Genomic DNA, 25,145 nt, shown 5'->3' on the forward strand with positions numbered 1-25,145 from the left:
CTCACATAAAACATACACGTAGCCCATGTAAGAGCCCATTAGCAGGAAGCTGAGAGATGGAGGCCACAATAAGGAAGTGCAGTGAGATGGATCGCATAGTAATTACACCGTACTAATGAGCCGCAATATGAAAAGCAGCCATTGTTGAGGAGATATAACATTGTCCAGCAAGGATGCAAAACAGTACAATCACAAAACAAAACAGAAAAAAACCTAAGAGGCTGAATTTTGAAGTTTTATATGAGGATCCGATTGTGATGTGAGTTGGAAACTCTCATTATCTCCAATTGGGCTCTAATGTGACAAAACGTCTAGACTTGCTTTTGATCTAGACGCCGTGCATCATAAATCACATCAAAGATTCCAACCAGCTCTCCTATAATAAGGGTTTGAGTTTATTGTGAAAAACAACCAAAAAAAAAAGGAAAGATCAAACCCATGGAAACAAGTATGACTTTAAAGGATTATCACTAAAAGTAAAAATGGGAGCTAAATTATAGTAAACACAAAGGATCATAAATCAACACAGAAAGAGTTTAGTGAAAGAACACCATGTTAAAAAAAACATAAATCAGCACCGATTCATAAGGGCTGATCTTGTCATTACTGAAACTGATTAAACTCTGATTTACAGTTCAGTTAATCTAAAACCTGATGATCTAATCTGGACAGCCAGCCAGTGTGAGACTATGTTAACCCATAGCCTGATGTTAATCACGATTATGTGAGGTCCAACATGTGAAAAGCAAAAACACTTGAGTTTTATTTGAAAGGTATATATTTTGGTTGTAACAAGCCTTTTGCAAAAATCCCAGCTTTAGCTCTTAGATTATTCTGCAAAGTAATAAAATTATACCAAACAAAACATAAATTCCCTGTAAAGAGATTTCTTAGCTGAACCTTTATATCACTGTCCTGACATTTAATCACTAGAGGACTTTATTTTAGCACGCTGTCGTCAATACTTCAAAGACAAAGGAAAAAAATCAACTTTTTGGGCGAACTGCTTAAAAAAGAGGCAGATGTAATGGAAATCATTGCGTCTTGTGTTAGTAGCAGTTCCTTTTAAAGTTTGCAGTCATAATTACTTTGCTTCAAAATTGCCTTGCATGAAAGGAAACTGCTGCCAATTATATTGTACCTGAAATAATATTTCACCAGATTATTCCAAAGTTTGAGGGTAAAAAGTCTTAGAGCAGAGCTACTCAAAATCAAATCTCAAGGGCCAAAAATACATTTTTCAATTAGTGAAAAGTCAATTTATGATAGTCGGTCAAGCCACACTTCAACATACAGTCATACTCATATCGAAATGTCAGAAAAATAATCTACTGTTTCCACTCTGAGTGAGTACTCTGTTGGTTTTTGTTGTTGTGTCACAGATGACACAGGGAAGTAAACAAGGAAGAATCCTGCTTTTAGTTTGATAAGATGATCTTCATGCAACTTTTTTGTTGTTTGTAATTCAGAGCTTTGAGAAAATGTTTCGTCAATGTGTTTGTGCTTGCTCTCATAATGTTGTTTCAGATGAAAAACTTTTATTGTGCTCATGGTCTCCTGGTAAATTAAGTACATCACATTTGTGCTGGTTGGAAGAAGAGTAAACACATAAAAATATTGGCAATTTTTCCTTTTGCAGCGAATTTGGAGCGTGCCATGTTGTTCCAATCTATGCTCCTACTCCCAAGAAAGTGCGAACTAATGAACTGTTTCAAAAGTGAAAGTAAAAAGATGCAGTTGTAATGTTCTGATGACGCTGTGACAGACATGGAGGTTCCCGCTTGTTCTGGGTGTCATTTATTGGCCACCCTATTGGTTTCACACCAGTTTGGTTTGGAAACGAATATACAGTTAAAAACTAATGTAAAATCACAGCCTGGTGGCCACAAATATGTTGCTTGCAGGCCGACATGTACTTCTGGAAGAATCTATTTGTGACAATAAATGGCAGCAAAAATCCACTTTTGTTTGTAAAAGCATCACATTTTGCAAAAAGCTTTGTTTGTCTGTTTTTCTTAATTTGTTTCTCTCTTTCACTTCCTTGAATCAGGCTTAAATGACTCTAAAATAACTTGTTCTGAAGCTTAAGTGATGCAGATGTTCACCACCTGGTCATAACGGCAAACAGCTCACTTCAAAACAATATGTTTCTGGAAAGGTAATATAAAATATTATGGGTTTATGGCATGGGTGTGGTCTTCTCTGTTTTATTGTGCTGTTTGCAATAAAAGTGGTTAGTGTCTATATTAGGTACATTGGCATGCTTTTACATATTAATAATGCTGACTGCCTTTCGCAAGAGTAGAAGAGAGTAAGGAAACACTGACTTAATCAGTTCCTCATGTTTTTCTGCCTCATTAATGACCATTATTGCAAAAGAAGTAAAAGTGATTTATATGAGCCCAATGGGAAAGTCAGTGTGACCACCTCTTTACAGGCTCCTTGGGATCAATGTGTGGTTCAGTTTAAAAAAACCCAAAGAAAATGAGAGAAAAGCCAGTGAGCCAATCATCCTAACAGCTCGCCGTAACCATGTTTTCCTGGCAAAAATAGACACTTGTTGATCGGAGGAAAGTGACTCACCCACTGATGTTGTGTTCTACTACAAACAAAAAACAACAAGCAACAATGAGAAAGAAAAAAAAAAAATCTGAAGACCTGCTGTTCGTTCTAGAAACAGACTGATCGAATAACTGAACATAGAATTTCATTATTTAAGAAAAAAACTGCGAGTAAAGCAAAGCAAAGAGAGGGACGTTCGCTTTAAAGCCAGCAGAGAACAGCTGATGCAGACATCAGAGTTCATCGCAGTGGGACGTCATCGACAGCTTATGTCATTTCGGTTTTGTTTTCCTTCCTACTACGGGTGGCAAATCGACAAGTGATGGTTTTGTCAGAGGTAAAACGCAGCGGAGCCAGTTGTGCTCACAGGGCTGATCATGTCAGCGGGGCGTTTTTACATTATAGCTCTTAGTGGGTGGGTGGTGAATGATGGCTGGACAGCGTAAAGCAAATTTGTTTTTCGTTTTATCAGTTTGAGCTACCACTAGCGCAGCTGTTCACCCATGCTGCCTGGGTGTGAACCCTGCAAGAAGGAAGTGTTTTTATGTGAGTGAGAGATCTGCTTTCTCTAAGTTGTGATATTCACCATTAGGGCTCGTGATCATCAGTGGGAAAGAATGTCTGTTCCATGTTCATGAGACAGTATTGATGTCATGCCATCTGTTTTACTCAACAGCTGACCCTATATCTCATGCTCGGCTTCTGAGATTGAGCAAAACCGAGACCAAAAATATGAGATAAATTTCAGTAATAGAAGGAAAAAAATATATAATTGCAAATGGTGTCAAAGAGCTGTGTTAACATCTGTACGTCTCTCTTCGCATCACTGCTGGAGTAAACCCTGACATCGAAATTCTGCCACAACATGGATGGCCTTTCCAAGATATTTGAGATGTCTTTTTCATGGCACCAAGAACATATTTGCCTCAACAACACATGATGCTTCATAATGGGAGTTCCCAAACTATTTTGACCAAAGACCTAACTTCCTTGAAAGGAAACTGTGGGTCATTAGTTGCATTTTTGGGTGACAAACTGCTCATGTCTCTATGGTTATGTTCACACAGCAGAAAAAAATCAGCTCTTTTTCCTCCCTTGTGTCTTATATCCAAGTTTTCTACTGCAGTCTGGGTGACCCTACTCCAATCTTTTCTCTCCCCCAAAAAATCAGATCTGTGCCACTTCCATATGTGGAAAAAATTTGGATATGTATTTAATTGTTTTCAAACTGTATGCTGTCTGAATGGTCATGTTGCATTTTTCTGGCTGTTATGTGAGATGTGCACCACAATTCTGCACCAGAGGAAGCCAGATGTGGTAAATCAGGATGTAAACAATGGCTGAAAATTATGATTATGAATGGATGAAATTAGTCACTGAAGTGCATCACATCACACCACTCCTGGCTCTGACTTCGCATCCAAACAGACTTCTCTACAGAGATTGGAGTCAATGCTCCACAAAAAGCCATTGCTAGTGGAGGTGATTTCTTTTTCTTATCTTCCTTCTTGCTTATGATACTGTACTGTGTCTTTATAGCTGAATAACTTTAAATCAATCCGTTATTATTTCCATAAATGCGCTGCTGTGACGTCTACATTCTTGTTCTCCGCATGCAGGTCGCTTTGGGGACGTAAATTGTCCACACATAAGTTTCAATGCAGTCTGGTTTAATTAGTAGTATGAATGACGCAAAAAAACAAAGCAAAACAAAAAACTGGATTTCAACAAAAAAAAAAAAAAATTGGAATTGACCATCAACTGGCTACTTTAAAAGCGAACGTATGTTAATAAGGTGGCGTCTGTTTTTCTTTTGAAACTTCATTGTTGTGGATTAGTGACTTGACCATCTTGCCACATCTTTACCCTCTGACCCGTTTTGTGATGCATTAAAAAGTTTTAAAAAAATATAGGATGGATATAAAGACCTTGATTGCAAGCTGTGTGGATTATTAGCAAACATTTATTGCAGTCCAAGCAATTCTTTCCAGTATAACATATGCACTGCATGGCAAATAATGATAAATTTGGGATAAATGTTGCTGAGCCCTTTACACTGAACCCTCATTAACCAGTAAGGAAAGCCTCCTGCTCCCCTGGGTGAGACTGGCAGCCAGTGAGGCCAGTGCCCTAGGCGGGTGAAGTCCGTCTTGTTTTCTGGCCCTGGCACAGCCTCCAACCCTGCTTGGCATGAGTACCAGCACTTCACAAGCCAGCCTTGTAAACGCTGCGTTCCTCTGCTCTCTGTCCTTGTGTAGAGTTTAGTTTCAGCTGCCTCTCATGAATGAACTTTCCTTTCAGTTTATACTCATTCTGCTTGTATAAAGTCACACAAAATGAATCATCATCCTTAATTTTAATGTTTTTCCTTTGTTTGCACATGCTCTCAACTTTTCTTTAATTTAGTCTTTTCTCCTTCAATTTGCTTTTTTTTTTGCCTCATTTCGTGCAGCTATGCAAGTTTCATGCTTTCTGTTGCAGAGTCCCTAATGATTGTTTTAATCTATGAAAGCCCTTTTAGCAAATTCTTGGAAGTGAGGCTCAGATGCCAACACATCAACCTTTTCACCCTTGATGCTGAGTGAATTTTGGCCCAGTACCCTGTGTTTCTGTAATCCACAGACATGCAGCTTTGCCACAAAACCTATAAAACCCTTAAATTCCCCAAAATTAAACAATTGCAAACAGCAAAACAAGGACACACATTTTTGAAACTCTGTAATTGTCAAAGGAACCAAGTTATTCATGAGTCAAAGTTGGATTCATAATTTTTCTAGGAGCTATTAATCTGGCAGTCAAGCCAGTCAAGACTATGATGCATGCAGGTAGCAAAGACTAACAAAGGGTTCCTAATGCAGGAGAGAAGTTATTGTAGCTCACATTACTGAAAAATCAACTTTAAAGTAAGGTAACACCTTTTATGTCAATTTTCTAAAGCTTTCTGTGCGTTTCAGATGATATATTGCTTTTTGAGATCTTTCAGCTGCCAGAGAGCGTCTCTTAAATTATTTATCACATCTGCAGGTCAGTTATTGATCAGGTCTGGGTATGGCTTGTGAAATTGAATTCAGCTTTCTAAAAAAATGTAGCTTAATCACATTTGATTCATGATTTAACAAAAGGGGTGGGGGAATTACTTTTCCACAGAGGGTCAGGTTGACTTGGATAGCTTTGTTCCTTAAACGAATAAAAATCATCTTTTGAAAACTGCTTTTTAAAGTTACTCAGGTTATTTATTTATCCATGAGTAAAATGTGTTTGGTCATCTGAAACATTTAAGTGGAACAAAAGAAAGCAAAACCAAAGGATGGAAATAATTTACTATTGTCTTATTCTGTCTTTTTTTTACAGTGAAAAAACATGGATTGTGCAGTTTATACTGTAGATGTATTAGTGAGGCTTAAAATGAACTAAGCCAAAAAAATAAAAATAAATAAAATTCTGAGGAATGCAACACTGAACATTTAATGGAGTGGTGCACAGCATTGACCTCACAAATCTGATGCTTGGTCAACCATTTTCAAGATAATAACCCTCAGTAAGAAGCTTTTTTTATTATTGACTAGCAGCACAACAAGACAGTCTGTAAAAGTCCCACTGTTGCAGTTACTAAGTCCAGCACAACAGAGAGAGAGTATTGCTTTCGGTTGTAGATTAACTGCACCCCTATGAAGCCTCTGTTGCTCACAGGTTGGGGAGATTAGTCACAGCTGTAAACATGGCAGACCAGGTCAATCTTTCCTTTCAATCAGCTTCACAGAAAGCAAGGAAAGCAAGCTGGCAGAAAGACAACCATAAATAATGACTAAAATTTCTTTTTTTTTTTTTTTTTTTTTTTAAGTAGTAGGTTGGAAATAAGGGTGGTTTCCCCAGAGTCTTTAACACATTAGATTGGAGTTGCAGGAAGGAAATTGTTTTTTCAACCAGCACGACATGTCACATATAAATGAGACAAGTCATAAAGCAGACATAACGCTTCAAGAGGAAATTAGAAAGTGCAGAGTAAAGAAAACGAGTCACAAACAGGAGAAATAAAACTCTTATCTAATCTGACGATATGAAAGCGTATAAGGAATCTTTCTGCTTTATTTCTTTTGGTTAACTTTAGCATTTTGACTTCCAGTTGGTTGGTTTACTATGAGAATATCAGCCATTATATTTAGGCTCAAGCACCAAATATCTACACTCAGGTCTGGTTCCATGTGAAATTTTTATTGAACAATCACAATGTGGAGCCTCTGAGGTCATCCAGATGGGGCGTTAATAATTAACTCTCTGAGGGCTTATGGACCTTTGCCTTCACCACATATATATGCATTACATTAGGCAGGAAAGAACCGAGCAGATCCATTATTCATCCCGGAGACAAATTCAGAGGCTCAAGGTTGAAAGCCAAGTCACTCAGGCCTCTATGTGTGCAGAGGAGAGAGCTTTAGCATAGCCCGGCTTTCCCAACACATTTGTGTAGGTGACCGAGGTAAAGTCTGCTGCAGAAAACTAAATCATGTGTGAAAAGATTACCTCCAGTTCTTTATCACTGCAGTGGGAATTTGATGACATGAGCAATGTGTTGATTTCGCTTGATGCACAGCTCAGCAAATTCACAAGACAATTTCATTCCAGCAGGCATGTCAGAGAGATGGACTGGGAATGTGAATAATAGCAACACTGTGGTTCTCTGGTCACTCCGGGGAGTAGTTTCTCTCTGGTTCCCGTCTATATCCAGTGTTGTACCAGTTCACCTTCACCAAGAACTAGGTCTGAGTGCAGTCCACGCTGCTTAAACAGCAGTAACTCGTCCTCATAGTTCAGCACTTCATTGCTTTTCATTAGTTCTGATTCATTTATCAATCTTTTTGTGAAATTAATTCTTTAATAATGCAGGGACCTGGAATTCATGAGTCTATTAGCATTTGATTACGTAATTGCCTAGCATTTACAAGCTGGCCTTTTGCCAGACTCATCAGATCTGTTTTATGCTCTCCTGACTGTTCACTAAAAATTATCCTAACTGCAAAAACACAAAATCTAACCAAGTATTTTTGTCTACTTTCTAATGCAAATGTCTTACAGAACTAACTCATAAGTAACTTTTCAGTAATATGTAGGAATAAGCCTGTTACACAAAGTAATAAATCAATTAAAACAAACTCAGTAATTTTGATTTGCATAATTTATTGCGTTTCTCTTTTTTTCTACCAAAAACTGGATAGTGCATTGGTCTCAACTAAACCTTTTTTGAAGGACAATTTTGTTTAAAGAGACTACATAATTAGTTTTATTTGATGTTTATTCACTTTGGATATTTAAAATGTCTTCCAATTCAAGTGTTAAATGTTCATTAGAATTTAAAGTTTACTGATCTTTGAGAATGTGTTCTGCAATATTTTGCCACTACTATTATATTACTTGAAAATTGGCTCAAAACAACAACATTATTGTCCAGCAAAATTTGTTATCACGACAGACTTGCATAGTAGCTTGTTTTAGGTCAACACTTTCTTACAACTGATGAAAAAATACCACCTAAAGCAGATCTTTTCACTTATCAGAAAAATGTTCTGTTAAGAGAGAAATAATCTGTCAGTGGAATTAGTAGTTTGTAAATGAGCCTTTGTATCTAGTTACAGTTACATTAAAATGAACTGTATGTAAATGGATCTGAATCTGACAATTTGATTGAGTTGCATTAGAATAAATTGATGTTTATATAACTGGATATAAATAGGACCTGGAGGTCTTGTAAAGTGCCTTAAGATGATATTTATTTTAACTGGAGTTTGTATATTCAAATAAAACTAAACAGAAAATGAGAGAAAACCCTTGGGGCAGTATTGTGAAAATGGCTCCATGTCAACATGATGTAAGAATCTGGCAAATGTATGTTTATTGTTTTCTCATTATCCTCATCTATTACCATTTGTGTTGCCGGGTTGAAAAACATACCATCATATGTGCCACTTTCCAGCAAGATCCCGCTTTCTTCCAGTTCCTGAAACTCCCCAACGCTGATGAAGTTGTAGTCCACTCCAGGTACTTCTCCCTCCCTGGGCTGCCGAGTGGTACCTGCCAACAACGGGGAAGTGTGAGACAGAAGAACAACCCAAGAACTAACCGTCAGGATCCGGGGCGGGGGGGAAGTTTGGGTCGGGGGTATGGATGCAGTACTGCAAGCAACATGCCCACAGGGATGTGATTCAGCACTCGGGGGAGGGTCTGTGTCTACATCATGAATAGTCAACAGGGCTGGGACCGCAAAGCGATGAATTCATTATTCAAACATGAATCAGAGAGGGGAAAAAAAAAAACAGCCTCAACGCAGCAGCGCAGCTGTCAGAAACCAAAGGGAGTGTAACTGATGATAATGAACAGGGTCTTAATTACTCACACGAACTTACACTGTGCCCAGCAGCACAACCACAATTCTTTAAGGACACTAACGCAACACTGATACAGTATATAAGTAGGATTCTGAGAATAACAAGGACATGTTTTCTCTTTAACTTCTGCATTATTAATGAATACCAGGAATGTTTGTACATCAGCCCAAAGGAGCAAACAGGAGATTCAACAACTACTTACAGCTATTAAAACAGAGAATTATTGCTAATATCAGATCTACAATTAGAACATTTTATTTTGGTTTGTAAAAAATGCAAATCACATATTGGACACAATAAGAACTAACTTAAGCAATATAAATGATGAGTTGATGTATACAAATTAATAAATAATTGAAATACAGCTAAGATGCAAATTATTCCAGTCCTTTTAAGTTTAATGAAATCTCTAAATTTTACCAACATGTTGTTTTGTATTTGGAAGTGATAGTACTCACAAGTGGCCCAGTCAGTTTTGATAATGGAGCTAAAGATTAGGTTTAATGAGAATGAGATCAAATTACAGTAATAATAGTCAGACAAATACGGATTTAGAAGTTCCCAAAATGATCTCCACAAACTGACTGACCAGAGATGCTTCCACTACCCTACAGATTAAAGCCTAATCTGATGTTTACAACACTGGCAGTGTTCATGTCTGTCCTCATAAGTCCTGGCTTAATGCACAGAGTTCATAGAGATAAAACTGTGCTGCATTTGTTGGAGTGTTGATGGTCTGAAGCAGAGAAAGGGCTGAAGTCGCTAATCCATCTCTAAAAAGTTAAATATCTAAATTTCCCATTTGCCCAAATCTAAATAAAGCTTGCACATCTCCCTTTTATGGTTTCACAGATCTCCTTGGAATATTGTTTGACAGAATAAAAGCTGGTTTTGCAACAGAATGGTCTGTTTCAGACAAGGTATCTCCTCCTACAGTTAGAATGTTTGTAGACAGAAAGAAAATGTTAAACTTGATTTAAAGCCTCATGTGCCTGCAGTGAAGAGACAGCAGGGCTACTACAAAAACCAAGATTACGTCTCAAATGATGGTGAGCCGAGCTGACACGTTAGAGGGCATAAAATCAGTTTCACAACACCATTTTTAATTTATTTGAAAACATTAAATTGGACACAAGACCGTTTTCAACCTTGGCTTATACACAGGGCTTTCAAAAAGGAAAAAGGGTCATTTTTAAAAATAGAAAATGGTTTTCTCCTCTGATTATTTGCTGCTTTAGATCACCAACATTAAAAAAGCTTATCACTATGAATGCTGAGACGTGAATCCAGTATCTCAGAAAATTGCAATGTTGCATAAGAGCAATGAACAATAGATTATTGATAGAGAAATGTAAGGCCTACACATTCACAAGGAAGACTGCTGGCTTGTTAGCTGTCCAGACTTTTGATGCTCAATGCTCAACAATGAGAATAAGCTACAAAAGAAAAAATGTAAAAGAAGCAGGATCTTCACTGAGCCAAGAATATTAATGAAAAATTGAGTGAAGGAAGAAAGGATAACAGGGAAGTTTAGAATACTACTAAAATGTCCATTTATTTCAGGAACTTAATCAATAAATGAAACACATCATTTAGATGAATTACATACAGATGGATGCTTGACAGCCTTTTATCTGTTAAGTACGATGACTTTATGATTACTGCTAATGAAAACACGACATTTCTCATTTAAAATTTACATTAGAGAAATAAAAAAAAATTAATAAAAACCAGAGATTAATGCTTAACTAAATGGGTAACACCAAAGGGTACTTCTAATCTTACTAATTTATTGAATACATTTCAGTAGGACAACATCACCTGATTAAAATCTTTGTTTTGATCGTGTACGATATTGCAATTTTCTGAGTAACTAAAATTTGAGTCAAACTTATCAAAATAGAATGGAACACTTGTTTAATTTTTCACTCCCGTTCTATTAAACTGACATGAGGAATAATATAGTGAAACACTGGAATATACAGAACACAGAATATGTTCTGCAGGTTTTTCAACCAAAATCTCCCAAATTATCCGAAAAATTAATACTGAGGTAATTCTGGGACATTATACATCCCGACTTCTCTCTGACTTCTCTTCTGTTGTTTACATAAGCTTATTTTCGTGCCGGTGAATTGCCACTGAGGCCAATTTGTTTGCTGCCTTGGGCTGATGTAGAAATATTCTTGAAATTCATCAGTGATGCAAGTTTTCAAGGGAAAACCTTTTTCTCTTATTCTCAGAATCCTGCTCATATGAAAACTGGTAGGAGTTTCACAATTCTTTGTAACTGCAAATAGGAAAGCGGCAAAAAGATTACACGTGTAAGCTGGTTTTCACAGTGGAGATGTCCCGCAAATAATCTCCCAAACAGTCATTCGATCATCTGCTCATCTACCTTGCATGACCTTGCTTCTGTATGCTTTACGGTGCATGAGTGAGTATGTGTGAAAGTGTTAGTTTATAAGACTAGAAAAAGCTCTTTAGAGAGTCAGTCAAATAAGACATTTATAAGCCATTGTTTAAAGCAATGACCAGAAAAAAAGAAAAAAAAACTTTGCTTGGATTTAAGAGTACAGACATCAGACCAAGTCCTATAGAGGACATGTTGAAATGTTGATGTAAAACTAATATATTGAGCTTAATGGACAGAGATGATCCAAGTCATATGTTTCAGTTTAATGAACCTTATAGTGAAGCTTTAAATGGCATGAAAATGAGATTGTCCTCAAAGAAGGCTGGAAATGGTTCATTTGACGTTTTAAAAATCAAATATGCATACAGATAATTCTGGGCAGTGAAATAACCTAATATCCATTTTTTTTTTGTTTTTCTAGACCTGCTTTTGTAAGAAAAAATTAAATTGCATGCTCTGGCTAATGAAATGTAATAAGTGAAGCAGATCTGGAGATATACTTATAGCTCTGATGTTTGTGTCGTCTCGCTGGGATTGGCCCGGATTTACCTCCATTTATATCTTGCAGCTCCCTGGGCTACATTTATTAAATTTATGGGCCACTGTGGATGAGATGCAATCTGTTTTTGTTTTTTTTCTACGTAAAAAGACAAAGTGATACGTTAAGATAAGCCTGCACAGTCAAACCGAGTATCTCTTCAATCTTTCCAACAAATTGCTGCAATTGAAATCGTGGAGCACATTTTCTCCATTGTCTATTGGTACAACTCTTCCTCCATTTTTTGATCAGACACTGAAACCAGTGGAGCTGATTCACCTTGCTGTGACAGACATCATCCAAACGGAAAGAGAGATGTAGCCGGATATATAGCCTTGGGGGGGGGGTCAGGATTTAGTAAAGCCTGCAGGATTTCATGGAAACCTGGAGCCCTGGCTCGGCATTGAGCTGATGTCGTCTTTTCTATGAAGCAAGGGCAACGCTTAACGAAGACTCCCTGCGTCTGGTGCAGGAAGGAAAGTCACGCTTGTATCTCTCCCCGAGACCTTATTCCGACTGCTGCAATGAGCACAGACGTCACGCTGGAGTGGCTATCCAGGTTCCTCACAGGGTCACGGTGGCTCAGCGCTCTGTGATGAGGCTCTGCTGAAGGCTTGAATGAGCGGAGGGGAAAGGATGCATATGCTGAGCTGCTGAAGCCACACTAAAATGTCTCACATTGAAAATGTTGGCTCATTTTGCTGTCCTCTACAATGTCAAAGTGAGAAAGGCAACAAAACGCGACATGCACTAAAAATAGTTCAGGAAGAAATTAGACATAATGTTCTTATTTTCACATAAAGCGGATCTAAAAATGTACGCAGAAACCCACTGAAGTTATGTTCTTGATTGATACAACCAGTTCAAAATGAAATTATTATTAAATTCAGTTTCAGCATTCAGACTTCAATGCTACCATTTGTCCAGTCTGCCCTTCCAAAGTCCTTCAGATCATTCATACTGTGTGGAAATCTTTTTTTTTTTTTCCACTGCTCTGTTGGCAACACCTGAAGGTGAAATAAAACTTTTGTTGTTTTGCATGTGCGCTTGGACTCACAGTGACAGTGAAAAATGAAATCCCTTTTTGTCTGCACCTTTTCAGAAGATACTTAAAGGTTCAGGGTAAAAAAAAAAAAAAAAAAAAAAAAAAAAAAAAAAAGCTTGTATGTTGAAATTGAATCAAAATATGCTCAAACTATTAGATTAGTGTGCAGACTTGTTCAATAAGATTATTGGAGATTACTTATTCTTTACCTTTCCTCTTCAGAATAGTCCAGATTTTATTGAGGGTGCACACTGCCAGACTGCTGGCTGAAACAAGGCCCAACACACTGCTTCTATGGGTGCTTTGCATGCATGGCAGAAGTCACATCTCTCTATCAGCAAGACAAGAAAATTCTGCTGATTATAACCAAAGTATTCAGTATAACGCTGTTGGATCTGGAATAACTTTCCCTTAAGGCAGACTGACAGAAATGAAAGCTTTCCAAATGATTAGTGTTGGGAAACATGTTAAAAGTCCCTTTCTTCTAATGAGAAATGGCAGAAATGGTCGATAACTCCAATGTGCAGTCAAGAGGATCACAGCTTTTCTTTTATTTAAACCTGTTGGCCTCGCTGTCTGTTTTAAAGTCTCTCAGGCGTAAACGGAAAATCAGTCTTTCGTGGTTATTTATTTCACCGTTTCCAAGGAGCATTGAACACACTGTAATATAGGAGCTAAAACACCACCAGTGCAAGGTACAGAGAGAATAAGGAGCTTAATTTCCTGTAAAACATAAACTACTAAGGAAATATGATATCCGTCAATACTGCAATCGTCTTTCCCTACGGGATAAAAGTATTTTAGCCTTGATAGAAAATGTCAACCTTCCCTTTAAAGTTGTTATAAGGTGTTTATTCTCGCTACTTTTGCATTAAGATCTGCTTGAAGCCGAACAGCAGGTGTTGTAGTAATTTACATGACTTCAGAGAGAAGAGCTGGTTTCCAGCATCAAAGTATAATGAGGTTTTAATTAAACGTCCTGTATTGAGATTCTAGAGAGAGATCTAGAGAACCAAGTTTTCATGAGTTAACACTGCTCCTCCCCCACCTGGTGCTACAAGTGTCAGTCAGTAGTAAGAATGCTTCTACACCTTTCCATACTATTTAAGAAAAACAGATTCAGTCATATGGAAACATCTCAGGGTGAGAGACATTTTTTAAAACTGCTTCTGGGCCAAACAGACATGTTGTCTATTAACCAGTTCAGTTCCAAATGTATGACCTGAAATGTACTTCTTATGAAGTAATCTGACGGTAAAAGGAAATGAAGGAATGTCTACAATTTAAGAGTTGGCATGGAAAATCTAGACTCTAATATCTAACGTTGAAATAAATATTATAATTAGTGACAGACTGCTGCGTCCTGGGTGCACAAAGAAACCTTATTACAGATCCTTCTTCTCAGCAGCTGAAAAACTTTATAAGCATCATTACTCCCAACAAACTCAATAAATATATACATCCATGTGGTTATTTACATTTTTCATTTCTTGTAAAAAAAAAAAAATTCAAATGTTTATGCATGTGAAATCACTCAACTCAGTTGCATATTTTATAAAAAATAAAATTTTGTTATTTTAATAACAGAACAGTATCAATATTTATACAGACTCCTATTTTAATTTTTTCCATCCATCCATCCATCCATCCATCCATCCATCCATCCATCCATCCATCCATCCATCCATCCATCCATCCATGTTTTAGAATATTTGTTATTTATGCTTCCTTTAAATTACTACTGGAACACCTGAATTTTCCAACTGTGACAATAATACCAATAACACCAATATAAGAGAGGAGAATGTAGAGAAGTTGAGGCCGTGGGAGATACTCACAGGGAATGGTGCGCAAGTAGAGGTTGTCCCTGATCACCTGCTGGAGCTTGTGGTCCAGGGAGCCCTTCTGAAACTGCAGGCTGAGGTAGTGACGCAAATCCGTGTTCAACACTTTACCTAGAAAGAGGGACATAAAAATCTCCATCAGTGAACCAAATCACAAATTAACTCTACACAGAAGTCATTTATTCAGTGGTATTGACATTTCAATAACTTGTGAAATCCAAAATGTTCAGTTTGGCTCTTGAAGGTAAACTCTGGACATGTGATTGGTATCTTAAGGATACCAAGATGTTGCTATGTTAAAGCTGTGTCTGGAAAACAGCCTCCAGCCTCAGAGCTTCCTATTTGAGCAAAACTAAATGAAAAAAAATAAGGAGCCTGGTTTGCATTTGTCATTATTTGTTAGTTAATATCTACTGTATATTGCTTTAGTTAAACATGAACAGGTCACCACCTTGAACAATCCTAACACTGCTTGAGATTTAAGATACTTATATGATTTTCCAACCTTTTACAAATGCCACCAAAGTAAATGCCATTTTCCAGATAACACATCAGTGAAAGACTTTTGAAAATAACAGCAGCACACCTTGACTTGGACTTTGTAGGTTTGTTGTGTTGTGTGATGAAAAAGACAGAGCAAAGTTCTTATCCATTAATAAAAAGGTGAGATTGAAATCTCTGTCACGTTAGATTTTTTTTTTTTACAGAAATATTACAGCTTTGTTATATTTGTGGGAACACATAAAGGCAGCATTTTTAGTGGTCTTGCCTCATTCCTTGAACCCAATATTGAGTATTGTAATATACTATTGGCTCATGAGCTGGATGTGTGGTTGTGCACCAACCTTTGACTAAAGCAAACTGGATTAACACCTCCGAGTCCTGAGGACCTCAGCAGCTGTGCTCAAGCTGCACTTGAGACACTTGAGAAGAAATAGATCTCTCATTGTCCCCCGAGTGAAGGAATGTCAACCAAATGAAGAGACGAGAGGGAAACTGAGAGAGGTCCCTTGTGTTTGCTGCAATGTGCCACATGTGTGGACTCCCTGAGCATTTAGAAGACATTACATCCTGGAGGACAGCTGGAAGTACTCTTTTCTCAAAGTTGCTTTGCAGAATTTGCCCTACAGCTTTCTGAGGCAATGACCACAAGGATCTCATGATGTCACCAAGCACCACATGCCACTTTGAAAATAGAAAACACGGAATGTGTTGAAGCTACTTTTTCCAAGTTGTGCAGCCTCACAACGGCTCTTCAACAGAAAATAATTCTCAGTCGGTTGCTGTAACACTCTTCAGTGTGGAAGAATACAAAAATCTAGCTACTTTCAAAATCAGTGATGCATTTAAAAATTAAGTAGAGAAAGTACAGTGCTGCCAACTCAATAAAATCACTAAATTACAATAAAACATAATATACAAAATTGACCATGTGCATTAAATTGTTATGTAGGAGAGAGAAAGAAGAGAAAAAAAAAGGTTACAAATCACACTTAAACAAAGACTTGATTATTTGTAAAAAGCTTTCATGATAAATGGACCAAAAGAGACCAAAGGAATGCCTTGACTTATATTTTTTGGACATAAATATCCTGATTGAGTTGATTAGATGGCTGTATGTTCATACATGAGTGATTTATTTTCAGAGGGCGTTTATCTTGTGGTCTGACTGGTACCTGGGAAACTAAACAGCATTCAATAACTTTACAATGACTGCTTTCACTCACACACAGTGTGACGTCACCTCTGGTACAAATAGGATTTAATAACCATTTAATGTAGAAAGGCTAACAAAAATAAAAGCTACTCCATCAGATGCTATTGTGGATTTTCTTTGTCATACGTTCTTCAGCTGAATTTGAGCCCATTCTTTATTTCAGACACACTCAAGCATCAATTCAACATGGGCTAAAATATCAAGAAATTAGCAGAAAGAAGCTGGAAAACTGCTAAATTTCATAGTGGCAAGAAAACAAATCTAACACTGAAAGCAATGAAATTATTTTAAGTGTGAGGCATCTGTCACAAGATTTCTCCTGAGACTCACACAGAGCTTTTAATAACAATGTTTCTCAGCAGTAATGTCCTGCAGGAGAAACTATGATTCATTGAAATAAGAAGTTAAAAAATACCTTAAACTTAATTAAAATTCAGCATTTTGGGAAAATAAATGCCTCCTGCTGTGAGTGGTTTCAGCAAAATGTTGCCTCAGAACTTATCCAAAAGTCGTCCTGAAATATGATGGAAACATTTCAGTCTTTATGCCCAGTAGGTGTCAAAGTCAACTCAACTCTTGGGGCTTTAGATTTGCAGCACACACAAACTAATCATCTGCTTTGCTCAGATTGATGTCCAGTAACCGGCAGGGGTAAAAGCAGGGGCAAAGTGTTCTCAGTTATGCAACTCCATGGAGTTTTAAATGGCGCAACAAATTCAAGGAATTTGGGTCAAGGAAACAAAAGCCGTGTCTGGCTATGCATCAACTCAAAAGCCACAGGCCTGTGGTTTATGTTCCCAGAAGCAGAAAGAGATGAAAACCCCACAAATTCTGAAACGAGAACATACACCTCATTCCCTGTCACAGGCTGTTTTCGTGTTAAAGTAGATGAAAGTTATTATTCCTTCACCAGAGAGACCCCTAAAATCCATTTTTTACATTTTGCCTGGAGAGATAAGCTGGTTTCAGTGTAGGCAACAAAAGAGGTAATTGTCACGAGAGATCAGCCGCAGCTAATAGCAGATACCCCACTGATGCAGTAAAATCAATCTTTTTTCATGTACCCTCATTCGAGCGCGCACACGAACAAATGCAAATCACCCCTGCTGCCCAAAGTAGACAACTCGAGAGCATCTAACAGTGCAGTCTTTGTGGCTCGCCTGTCGGGTTGCGTTAGTGCACTGCATCATATCTCCAAAGATGGGAGGAGAGGCAGGGTAGGGGGGCGAACTGCTATGTTACAAAGCAGCACATCATGCAACTACGATGCATGTGGGACACAATGGAGGCCTTTGTGGCTGGTCATCTGGCTTCGAGCCGCTGTCTCATACAGGCGGGTGAGACGGTGGATAAAAGCGGGGGCAACAGTTCAAGGACGGAGAGTTATTAAAAACGAAGGGAGCAGGGAAGGGCAGGATGGTGGGAGTGGAGAAGGGTCTCGGCACAGAGGAGTAATGATGATGCATGGGAACACATGTGGAAGCCCACCACACCTCCCTCCGCTTCCCATTTCATCACTTCTCTATCGCTCCATCTCCGACTGCGCCGCTCTCAGTGTGGAGACCCATCAGCCGTAGCAGACCCCCACAGGCCTCCCCACACCCCAAACCCAGATCACTTTCTTACTTACCAGACGCCATCCTGGATCATCTTTCTTTCTGAAACTGCCTGCTCCTCTACCTTTTATTTCCCATTTTAATCAGACATCTTGTCTTTCAGGGGGCATGGGCATGTTAAACACCTGTTGCTGCAACCCCTCTGTGCCTTGAACTTCAACTGCAAATTGGAAAACAACCCTGTAAGCCTCAATATTTTAAGATTTGCAAATTAAAACATGCTGCGTAAGGCAACTCCAACTTTCTGTCACAAACAGAAACCAGAGTGAAACCAGAGCACATGCTGCCGCCCATCATCTCCTTGGCAGTGGACAAACCTTTCCTCGCCTTGCCATCTGCAACTTTCTGTAAGTGATGTCACAGCAATTAAAGAGAACTGCATCAGTGAGAACAAAATGCAGGACTGCAGCCCACAGGATTTTGTAAAATGCGTAAACTAAACAATTTTGGTGTTTAGACTTTAAAAACCAGCCTACAATCAGAGCAAAAAGAGTTTATATTTCAGCCAATATGCTTTCATTTTACAAAATGAAGCATGTTTTTGTAACCTTAGAAGGAATTATTTGCATGCTATTTGCAGCGTACAAAACATATCCTGGAGAAATGTGACCCAAATCTAAAAGTTTTGATTCTCCAGGCTATCTTCCACAAAATTCGCAGAGATTTTTTGTTTAGTTTTTTTATTTTATTTTATTTTTGTCTAGCAGCTCTTTGTAGCCCAACCGTAGAGAAGACATGAACTTATTGTGACACAGAGAACATAGCCAAAAACACCAGAAATCCCTGCAGTGTTGTTGTCTTTTACAGAGAGATTCATTAGATCGTCTCTAAAGATGAGCAAATGTCAGGGAAATTCTAGAAGTACAGCTCAACTTTCAAAATCATTCAGATTTACTAAAATTAATGACGATGAAACGCTAAAATTGAATCAAAGTCTTAGTTGAGGGATTTACCTTTTCTATGCAGCCAGGTTATTGCATTGTCTTTGTTCCTGATTTTGTTTCCCTTTACAGATTTACTTGCCTTCAGTTTAATTGTACAACTGACACATCAAACTGAAATGTAAAAAAATGGTGTGTCTATTTGACAACTGTATTGGGATTCAAAGTCCTTAAAGGTGTAACAGTTTGATAAATAAACATTCACTTTAGTCTTACCTGACCTCTCAGGAGAAACTATCGATTTTTCTCTCAATTTGAGTCCTTCAACTTGCTGTGAATCTTTGCACATCACCTCTAAGTTCAATAAGAAGCATCACAAATATCCACAGAAGCACCAACTTAACAGGCAGCATAATTACAATGAGCATCCGTGTTCAGAGATCTTTTCCTAAAATAGTGCAGAGATGGTGCAGGGAAGTTACAATCAGTGGTGGCAGTGGGCGTCTAATGAGCCATTCTATGACAGTGTAGCTCCAGAAACAGTGAGGAAAACCCCTACCATCTGTTAATTACCACCTTGTTAGATTCATTTGGCAACTCTGGGCAAGAGCCAGACAGAAAATCAACAGACTCATAGGGACAACAGGTTATTATATGCTCCCCATGATGGAAAAGGAATAATCTTAGTATTGCTTTCTTAATACGCACAGCAATGGGCAACTCCAACACCAGTGGCCTCTTCCAGTTGAGCGAACCTTTTGGTCAGTTAAAGTAATGGTGGCCAAACCTCTTAAACACTATTCCTTTAAAGTGGAAAGTTGTATTTTCTGTCAGTAACAACTCTTCAATGTCTGGCTGTCAAAGAAAATCGCAGGAAATCTATTAGAAGATACAGAGTCCAAGAGATTTATTTATTAGGTAGTACAGTACACTTTAGGATGAAATAAAGTGACATATAGGACACTCAGTTGCTCTTTTTCCTTCAAAGTTTTACAAATCCACCTTGAAATGCAATTAGTGGGAATTTATCTTAACATAAGGTCATTCTGCACAAGCTGGGTGTTTTAGCTGTCAAACTAATAGCAACAAGGTCAGAAAAGTTACAATGCAGTTAGAATATGTTGATGTAGAGTATTTATAGCTACTTTTAATGAAAAAAATGAAATGCCTTAAGAAAAAAAAAAACCCCGCACGCACACACAATCTGGCTCGCTTTATGAGACTCTTTATCTAAGCTTACTCTGCCATAAGGAGAGTGACATTATCCACGCACATTTGGCAGAAATGTGTAATCAACTGTTTTAGAAGATATTTAAAAAGGAATGATCTTGATGCACAATGTGTGGAAACTTGATGTTATGGGTGGAAAACTGTCAGTGCCATAATCATCAGCACACGCAACACAGATAGCATCCGAGGCACTCAGTGTTCAGAAATATGGGCTCTGCTATGAGTAGCTGTGCTTGCTCTTAATCGCTGACTCTTCAGGATGCCCATTAATTTGGCTACACATGTGAGATAAATTGGGCTTGGTGCATTTTCTGGCTCATTTAACAGTACACACCTACACTGTTGATACTCCACTTCACAAAAGGCCAGCCAGTGTAGATATATATAATCAGTTTCTGCTTAATGAGGTGAGTTTCCTTTAAATTAATGCTCCCCCTTTTCTTCACAGCCAATTGATAACAGCAGTGGCAAAAGCATCAAGTATTTTCTTTCCTCAAGGGAGAGACGACCTTGGAAATGTCCTTTCATTGTTTGATTAGCAGACCAGGGTTAAGTACTGACCACCATGGCCTGCGCTGTAAAATAAGTCTAGTCCTCAAGAAGTGCCCTTCAAGGAATCTGTATAAATCTGGGCTTTACCACCTCATGGTTCGCTCTTCAAGAAATAATCAGAGCAAACTAAATTGTGAAAGAAAATTGCTGCATCTAAAGCTGCTCGTAATCTACATTTCTTAGGAAGGCTTACCTGAAAATATGAACAAGTGATTCACATTTTGTGTAACATCAAGTTCTGTCAAATATATAATAGAAAATGTATGTGTTGATTTTGATGCATCCCTGTTTTGTATAGTGCATGTATATTGGAATCAAAAGCATACCGTGATTGAGGCATGAATCTTAACTTTGTTTCCATAAAGTAAACAATAGCATAATAAGCTAATGGCTTTAAAAATAATCCAAAACAATATATCTTTCTGTCAGAATTCCAATATTGCTGTATTTCTAGAGAAACTTAAATAAATCAGTCAGAGATTGGAGTCAGACAATTTACCCTTGGCATTAGTAGAAAACAGAAAAAAATTGGACTTTTAATTTTGACATATCAACCTGTTGGTTGCTAAACTTTGATAAACTTTATTAAAATTAAATAAAAAGTTTCCCAAAGTTTGGAGACAATGCTTTGATGCATAAATGGGGACAATCATGTAATTCCTTGATTTTCTTCTCTTTCATAGAACTTAAAGCACAATTTGTATCCTAGTTCTTAAAAAAATTAAAATTGAAATCAGTTATTGCTGGAATTTAGAAATCAGACCACAAAATAAAATTAGTGTTGGCCAGGATGAGTCAAATTGACGCATTTCTAAAAATATCCTGTCTGCATGAAATCTGCCTCAAAACTAAACAGCTTAGCTAATGTCATAGTGACCGGTTAAATTAGCACTGAGAGTGCTTCACCACTAAAATTATTGGAAAGAGCAACTTGTTGGATATCGGAAGAAAAAAAGCCCACAGTGACGCATTAAACAGAAATTGGATTACATTAAGTTCTTTTGCTGTCTTCTGATTGGATCTGATTGTCCCTAGTTACAAATCTAAAACATCCAACCTGATACAACCCAAAGTGGAACTGATAAAACCAAAGAACAACTATTAAGTCTGATTACTTTAATTAAAATGTTTGAGTCAGATCTCTTTACTTAAAATGAAACTGTAAAAGAAAGCCAATATAAAAATATATAATTAAAAAATAGATTTTACTTTTTCTATTAGTACAGTTTACACGTCTTGGGGTCTCAATGAAAGTTTTGTCAAATAGATTAGAGAAAATACTGCAACATGGCAGGTTTTGCTGTGCAAAGATAGAAACATTCAGTCATCTTCTCTTGTCCGTGTGATCTGCATCTTTAGAGAGCCAACACAGACAATAACCCTACAAAAAATAATCTTCATAAAATTCAGACTTTTACAATGTTACAAGGTTATTTTAAAACGTCATCTGGTTTTCAGAATTATAGTTTTCACAACATAATTGATACATAATGCTTTTAATTGTAATTTTTAATGCATTTTTTTTTATAAGGAAACTAAAACGTACCAGGTTTTGGAGGAAAGCAATAACTCTGTTACAGAAAAAGAGGTATCAGAAATGAAACCTTTGGCAATAGAGGGCTGGAAAAACTCATCACACATGAGGGTAAAAATGGAAAAGTAGTAAATATTTAAGTGATTGCTTCAAGTTTTCTGCAGTTTTACTAAGGACAGTTTATTATTTCTCTGCCCGATAATCTAAACAAGTTTTATAAAATGCATTGACACTCCATATAATGAGTAAAAATAAAATTCCTTAACTACTGTCTGGGGGAAAATATGGATAGACAAGATCATTTATATTTTTCTTTAACTTATGTTGAATTTAGAGTCACAAATTATAGTTGTGCAATAAACTAATTTGTAGTTTATTACAAAGCAAAAAGTGGGAAAAAAAGGCCTTGGCTTTCTTCTTTCCTGGTTCTCTTAATGCAAGCTGACTTGAAGTTGAAGTTTAAAGGAGATAAAGAGGCAAAGGCTGGAATTTCTTCCTCCTCTGAGCTGAGCCGCTCCTAATCAATTCTAAACGCTTCACTGCATAAAATATTTTTAAAACCCAGACGACCCAAAACAAAAAGCCACAGTTGTGTTTTTACTATTTTTTTCCCCACTTGGTGAGGACTTCAGACGCCCAAATCTGATCTCTGAAGTGTTATATTTTATACTACGTCCTCTTAAATCAAACCATGAAGACCTGTCAGACACTACTGCAGGCTAAACTCTGCACCTCCAGAATTATGACCGGGCATCAGACTGACACAGAGGACAGAGGGAGCAAAGCACTGGAGCACCGGATTTTTTTTTTTTTTTAAATGCCTTAAATATTCTTGCTCTTATCTATTCAGCTGTATGGTAGTAAATGTACTTTCTCAAACATTTAACTGTGAGCTCAAATCTTTTGTGAGGCATGCAAATCTGCTTGAATGACTGCAGAAAATTGTAACAAAATGGAGCAGAACGTGTTTGCTCCTGCATATATCATCCTTTAAGAGCACACTCCTCTCTCACGCCACTGTTCCTCTGGCTACACAAATGTGAAGGGGAAAAGGGCTTTGCCCTGCAGGAGCGTCATCAAAAGCCTGCTGCTGTTTGACATCATTGTGGTTTGAAACATCTGCCTGTCCCTCAACACACACACACACACACCTGTTGTATACACACACATACACATGCATAAAGCCCACGTGCAAATAATCCTCACCCCCACTGCAATGGAGCAAACATGTGCATGTTCAATCACAAAGCGTGGCTACCAAAGAGCCTGGATGACAAACAAGAGATCAAAGAGGACCTGAATGTTTTTTGTTTCATCTCCATGACAGAGAATTGTTTTTAGCCCCTATTCCATGCAGAGGGAGACAAAGAGTTTCGCTGTGATGCAGAGATCAGAAAGAATGGAAGATGCATCACTAGGGGAGCTCAAACAGGGAATCATGGAAGAATTGGGTGGAGAGGAACCTGTGGATTTTGGTCCTCCTGGACCTGGATACGGGGAATCCAGTCAGCTGGTGGCGTCACACATCCAGCTCAGAAAGGAATCATCCGGCTTACAAACCTCTTAACTCACTTGATGAGAAGTGGAATTTGGAATAAAATACTAAGTTATTGACTTTCTTTCTATGGAGCAAATGAGGAGGAGTTTGGATATCTTGAATAGGGTGTCATGGTTTTAAGGGCTACAGTGTTAAATGTCACCAATTAATGTGTAAACAGCAGCTGGAAGAAAACACAGGGTTCCAGCACAGAAAATAAAACCCTTATACTGATTTCTATCCTCTACATAGGAATTTCAGTAGAAATCTGCACTTTTTGTTAGACTACTAATTGCTACGTAGCATGTTAAGCTTCAGGAGTTGATCCAGCTGCTAGAGAGAAGAGCAACACAAACGTTTTCCGACTGGGTTTGGGGAAAGAGCGTTTTTCTGTGCAGGGGAGCTTAGAGGAAAGATAGGAATGCTTTTTGGTGATTGTCGTCAGTAAAGCTGACGAGTTTGCAGAGTTGCAGCACCCTGACTGATTGTGTGAGTCAGGGTGACACATACTGCTGTAAAAAGTCACTTTGCATTCTTTAGTTCTGAAATAGGAGCTTATGAATAACCTATTGTTCTGCATATTACTACACTGCATATACTGTATGTGTTCATGTAAGTCTAGAATGTTCATTAACACTGGCACCAGTGAGTTTTTATTATTACTTCATACCATGGGCTTTTTTTTATCTGATGAAGTAATGTCATTTAAGTAAAGGTTGTATTTTTCCCAAAAATCTATGTGAGAGGCGTGAGAGCTTTACTATGGGTGCTAATAAACCCAAAGTGCACCATTTGTTTCATGTTTCAGGCTAAGGAGAAAGAAATCACATTGCTCAGTCTTGATCTACAGTTCCTATAAAAATATTCACTCCTTTGGATGTTTTGCCCTTTTAAATCTTTGACAAACCAATCATAATCAACAAAATTTGGCTTTTTTGAACAGCAAAAAAAAAAAAAAACTACCAAAAACGTCCCCAAAAAACTCTTTAACGTCAAACAAAGGGCTTCAATTCTCTTTAGAAAATACATGATTTGCAAAAAATGTCCTGTGGCCCTGTGAACAGAAATATTTTTATCCTATTTTTATTTTGTGATTTCTTGAAAACAAATGGGAACAAAGTATGCATCTTTGTTACATGCTTTTATGCCTGAGTGACTGAATAAATCACAGGTGGCTGAATAGACTAAAAACATTCCAAAGATAATGGAACGAGTGAAAAGTAACTGATGTTCAAAGGAAATCTTTGAAAACCTTCAGAAAGCCTCGAATCTTACTGATTAAAACCATGTTCT

The 25,145-nt window shown here is 37.7% G+C and overlaps 1 protein-coding gene across 3 annotated transcripts in view; it reads right to left on the reverse strand.

Annotated features, from left to right (window-relative positions):
- The window catches only part of magi3a (membrane associated guanylate kinase, WW and PDZ domain containing 3a), a 128,338-nt gene that overhangs the window by 36,067 nt on the left and 67,126 nt on the right, over nt 1-25,145 (reverse strand). For all 3 annotated transcript variants that reach the window (XM_015055052.1, XM_015055054.1, XM_015055053.1), the window contains exons 2-3: nt 14,780-14,896; nt 8,509-8,628 (exon numbers count right to left, since the gene is read on the reverse strand). In XM_015055052.1, the coding sequence (XP_014910538.1) occupies nt 8,509-8,628; nt 14,780-14,896 (237 nt within the window). The remainder of the gene's footprint in view (nt 1-8,508; nt 8,629-14,779; nt 14,897-25,145) is intronic.

This window comes from Poecilia latipinna, unplaced genomic scaffold, assembly GCF_001443285.1.
Source record: "Poecilia latipinna isolate Pla-1442-1.1 unplaced genomic scaffold, P_latipinna-1.0 Scaffold1293, whole genome shotgun sequence".
In the NCBI taxonomy this organism is placed as follows: Eukaryota; Metazoa; Chordata; class Actinopteri; order Cyprinodontiformes; family Poeciliidae; genus Poecilia; species Poecilia latipinna.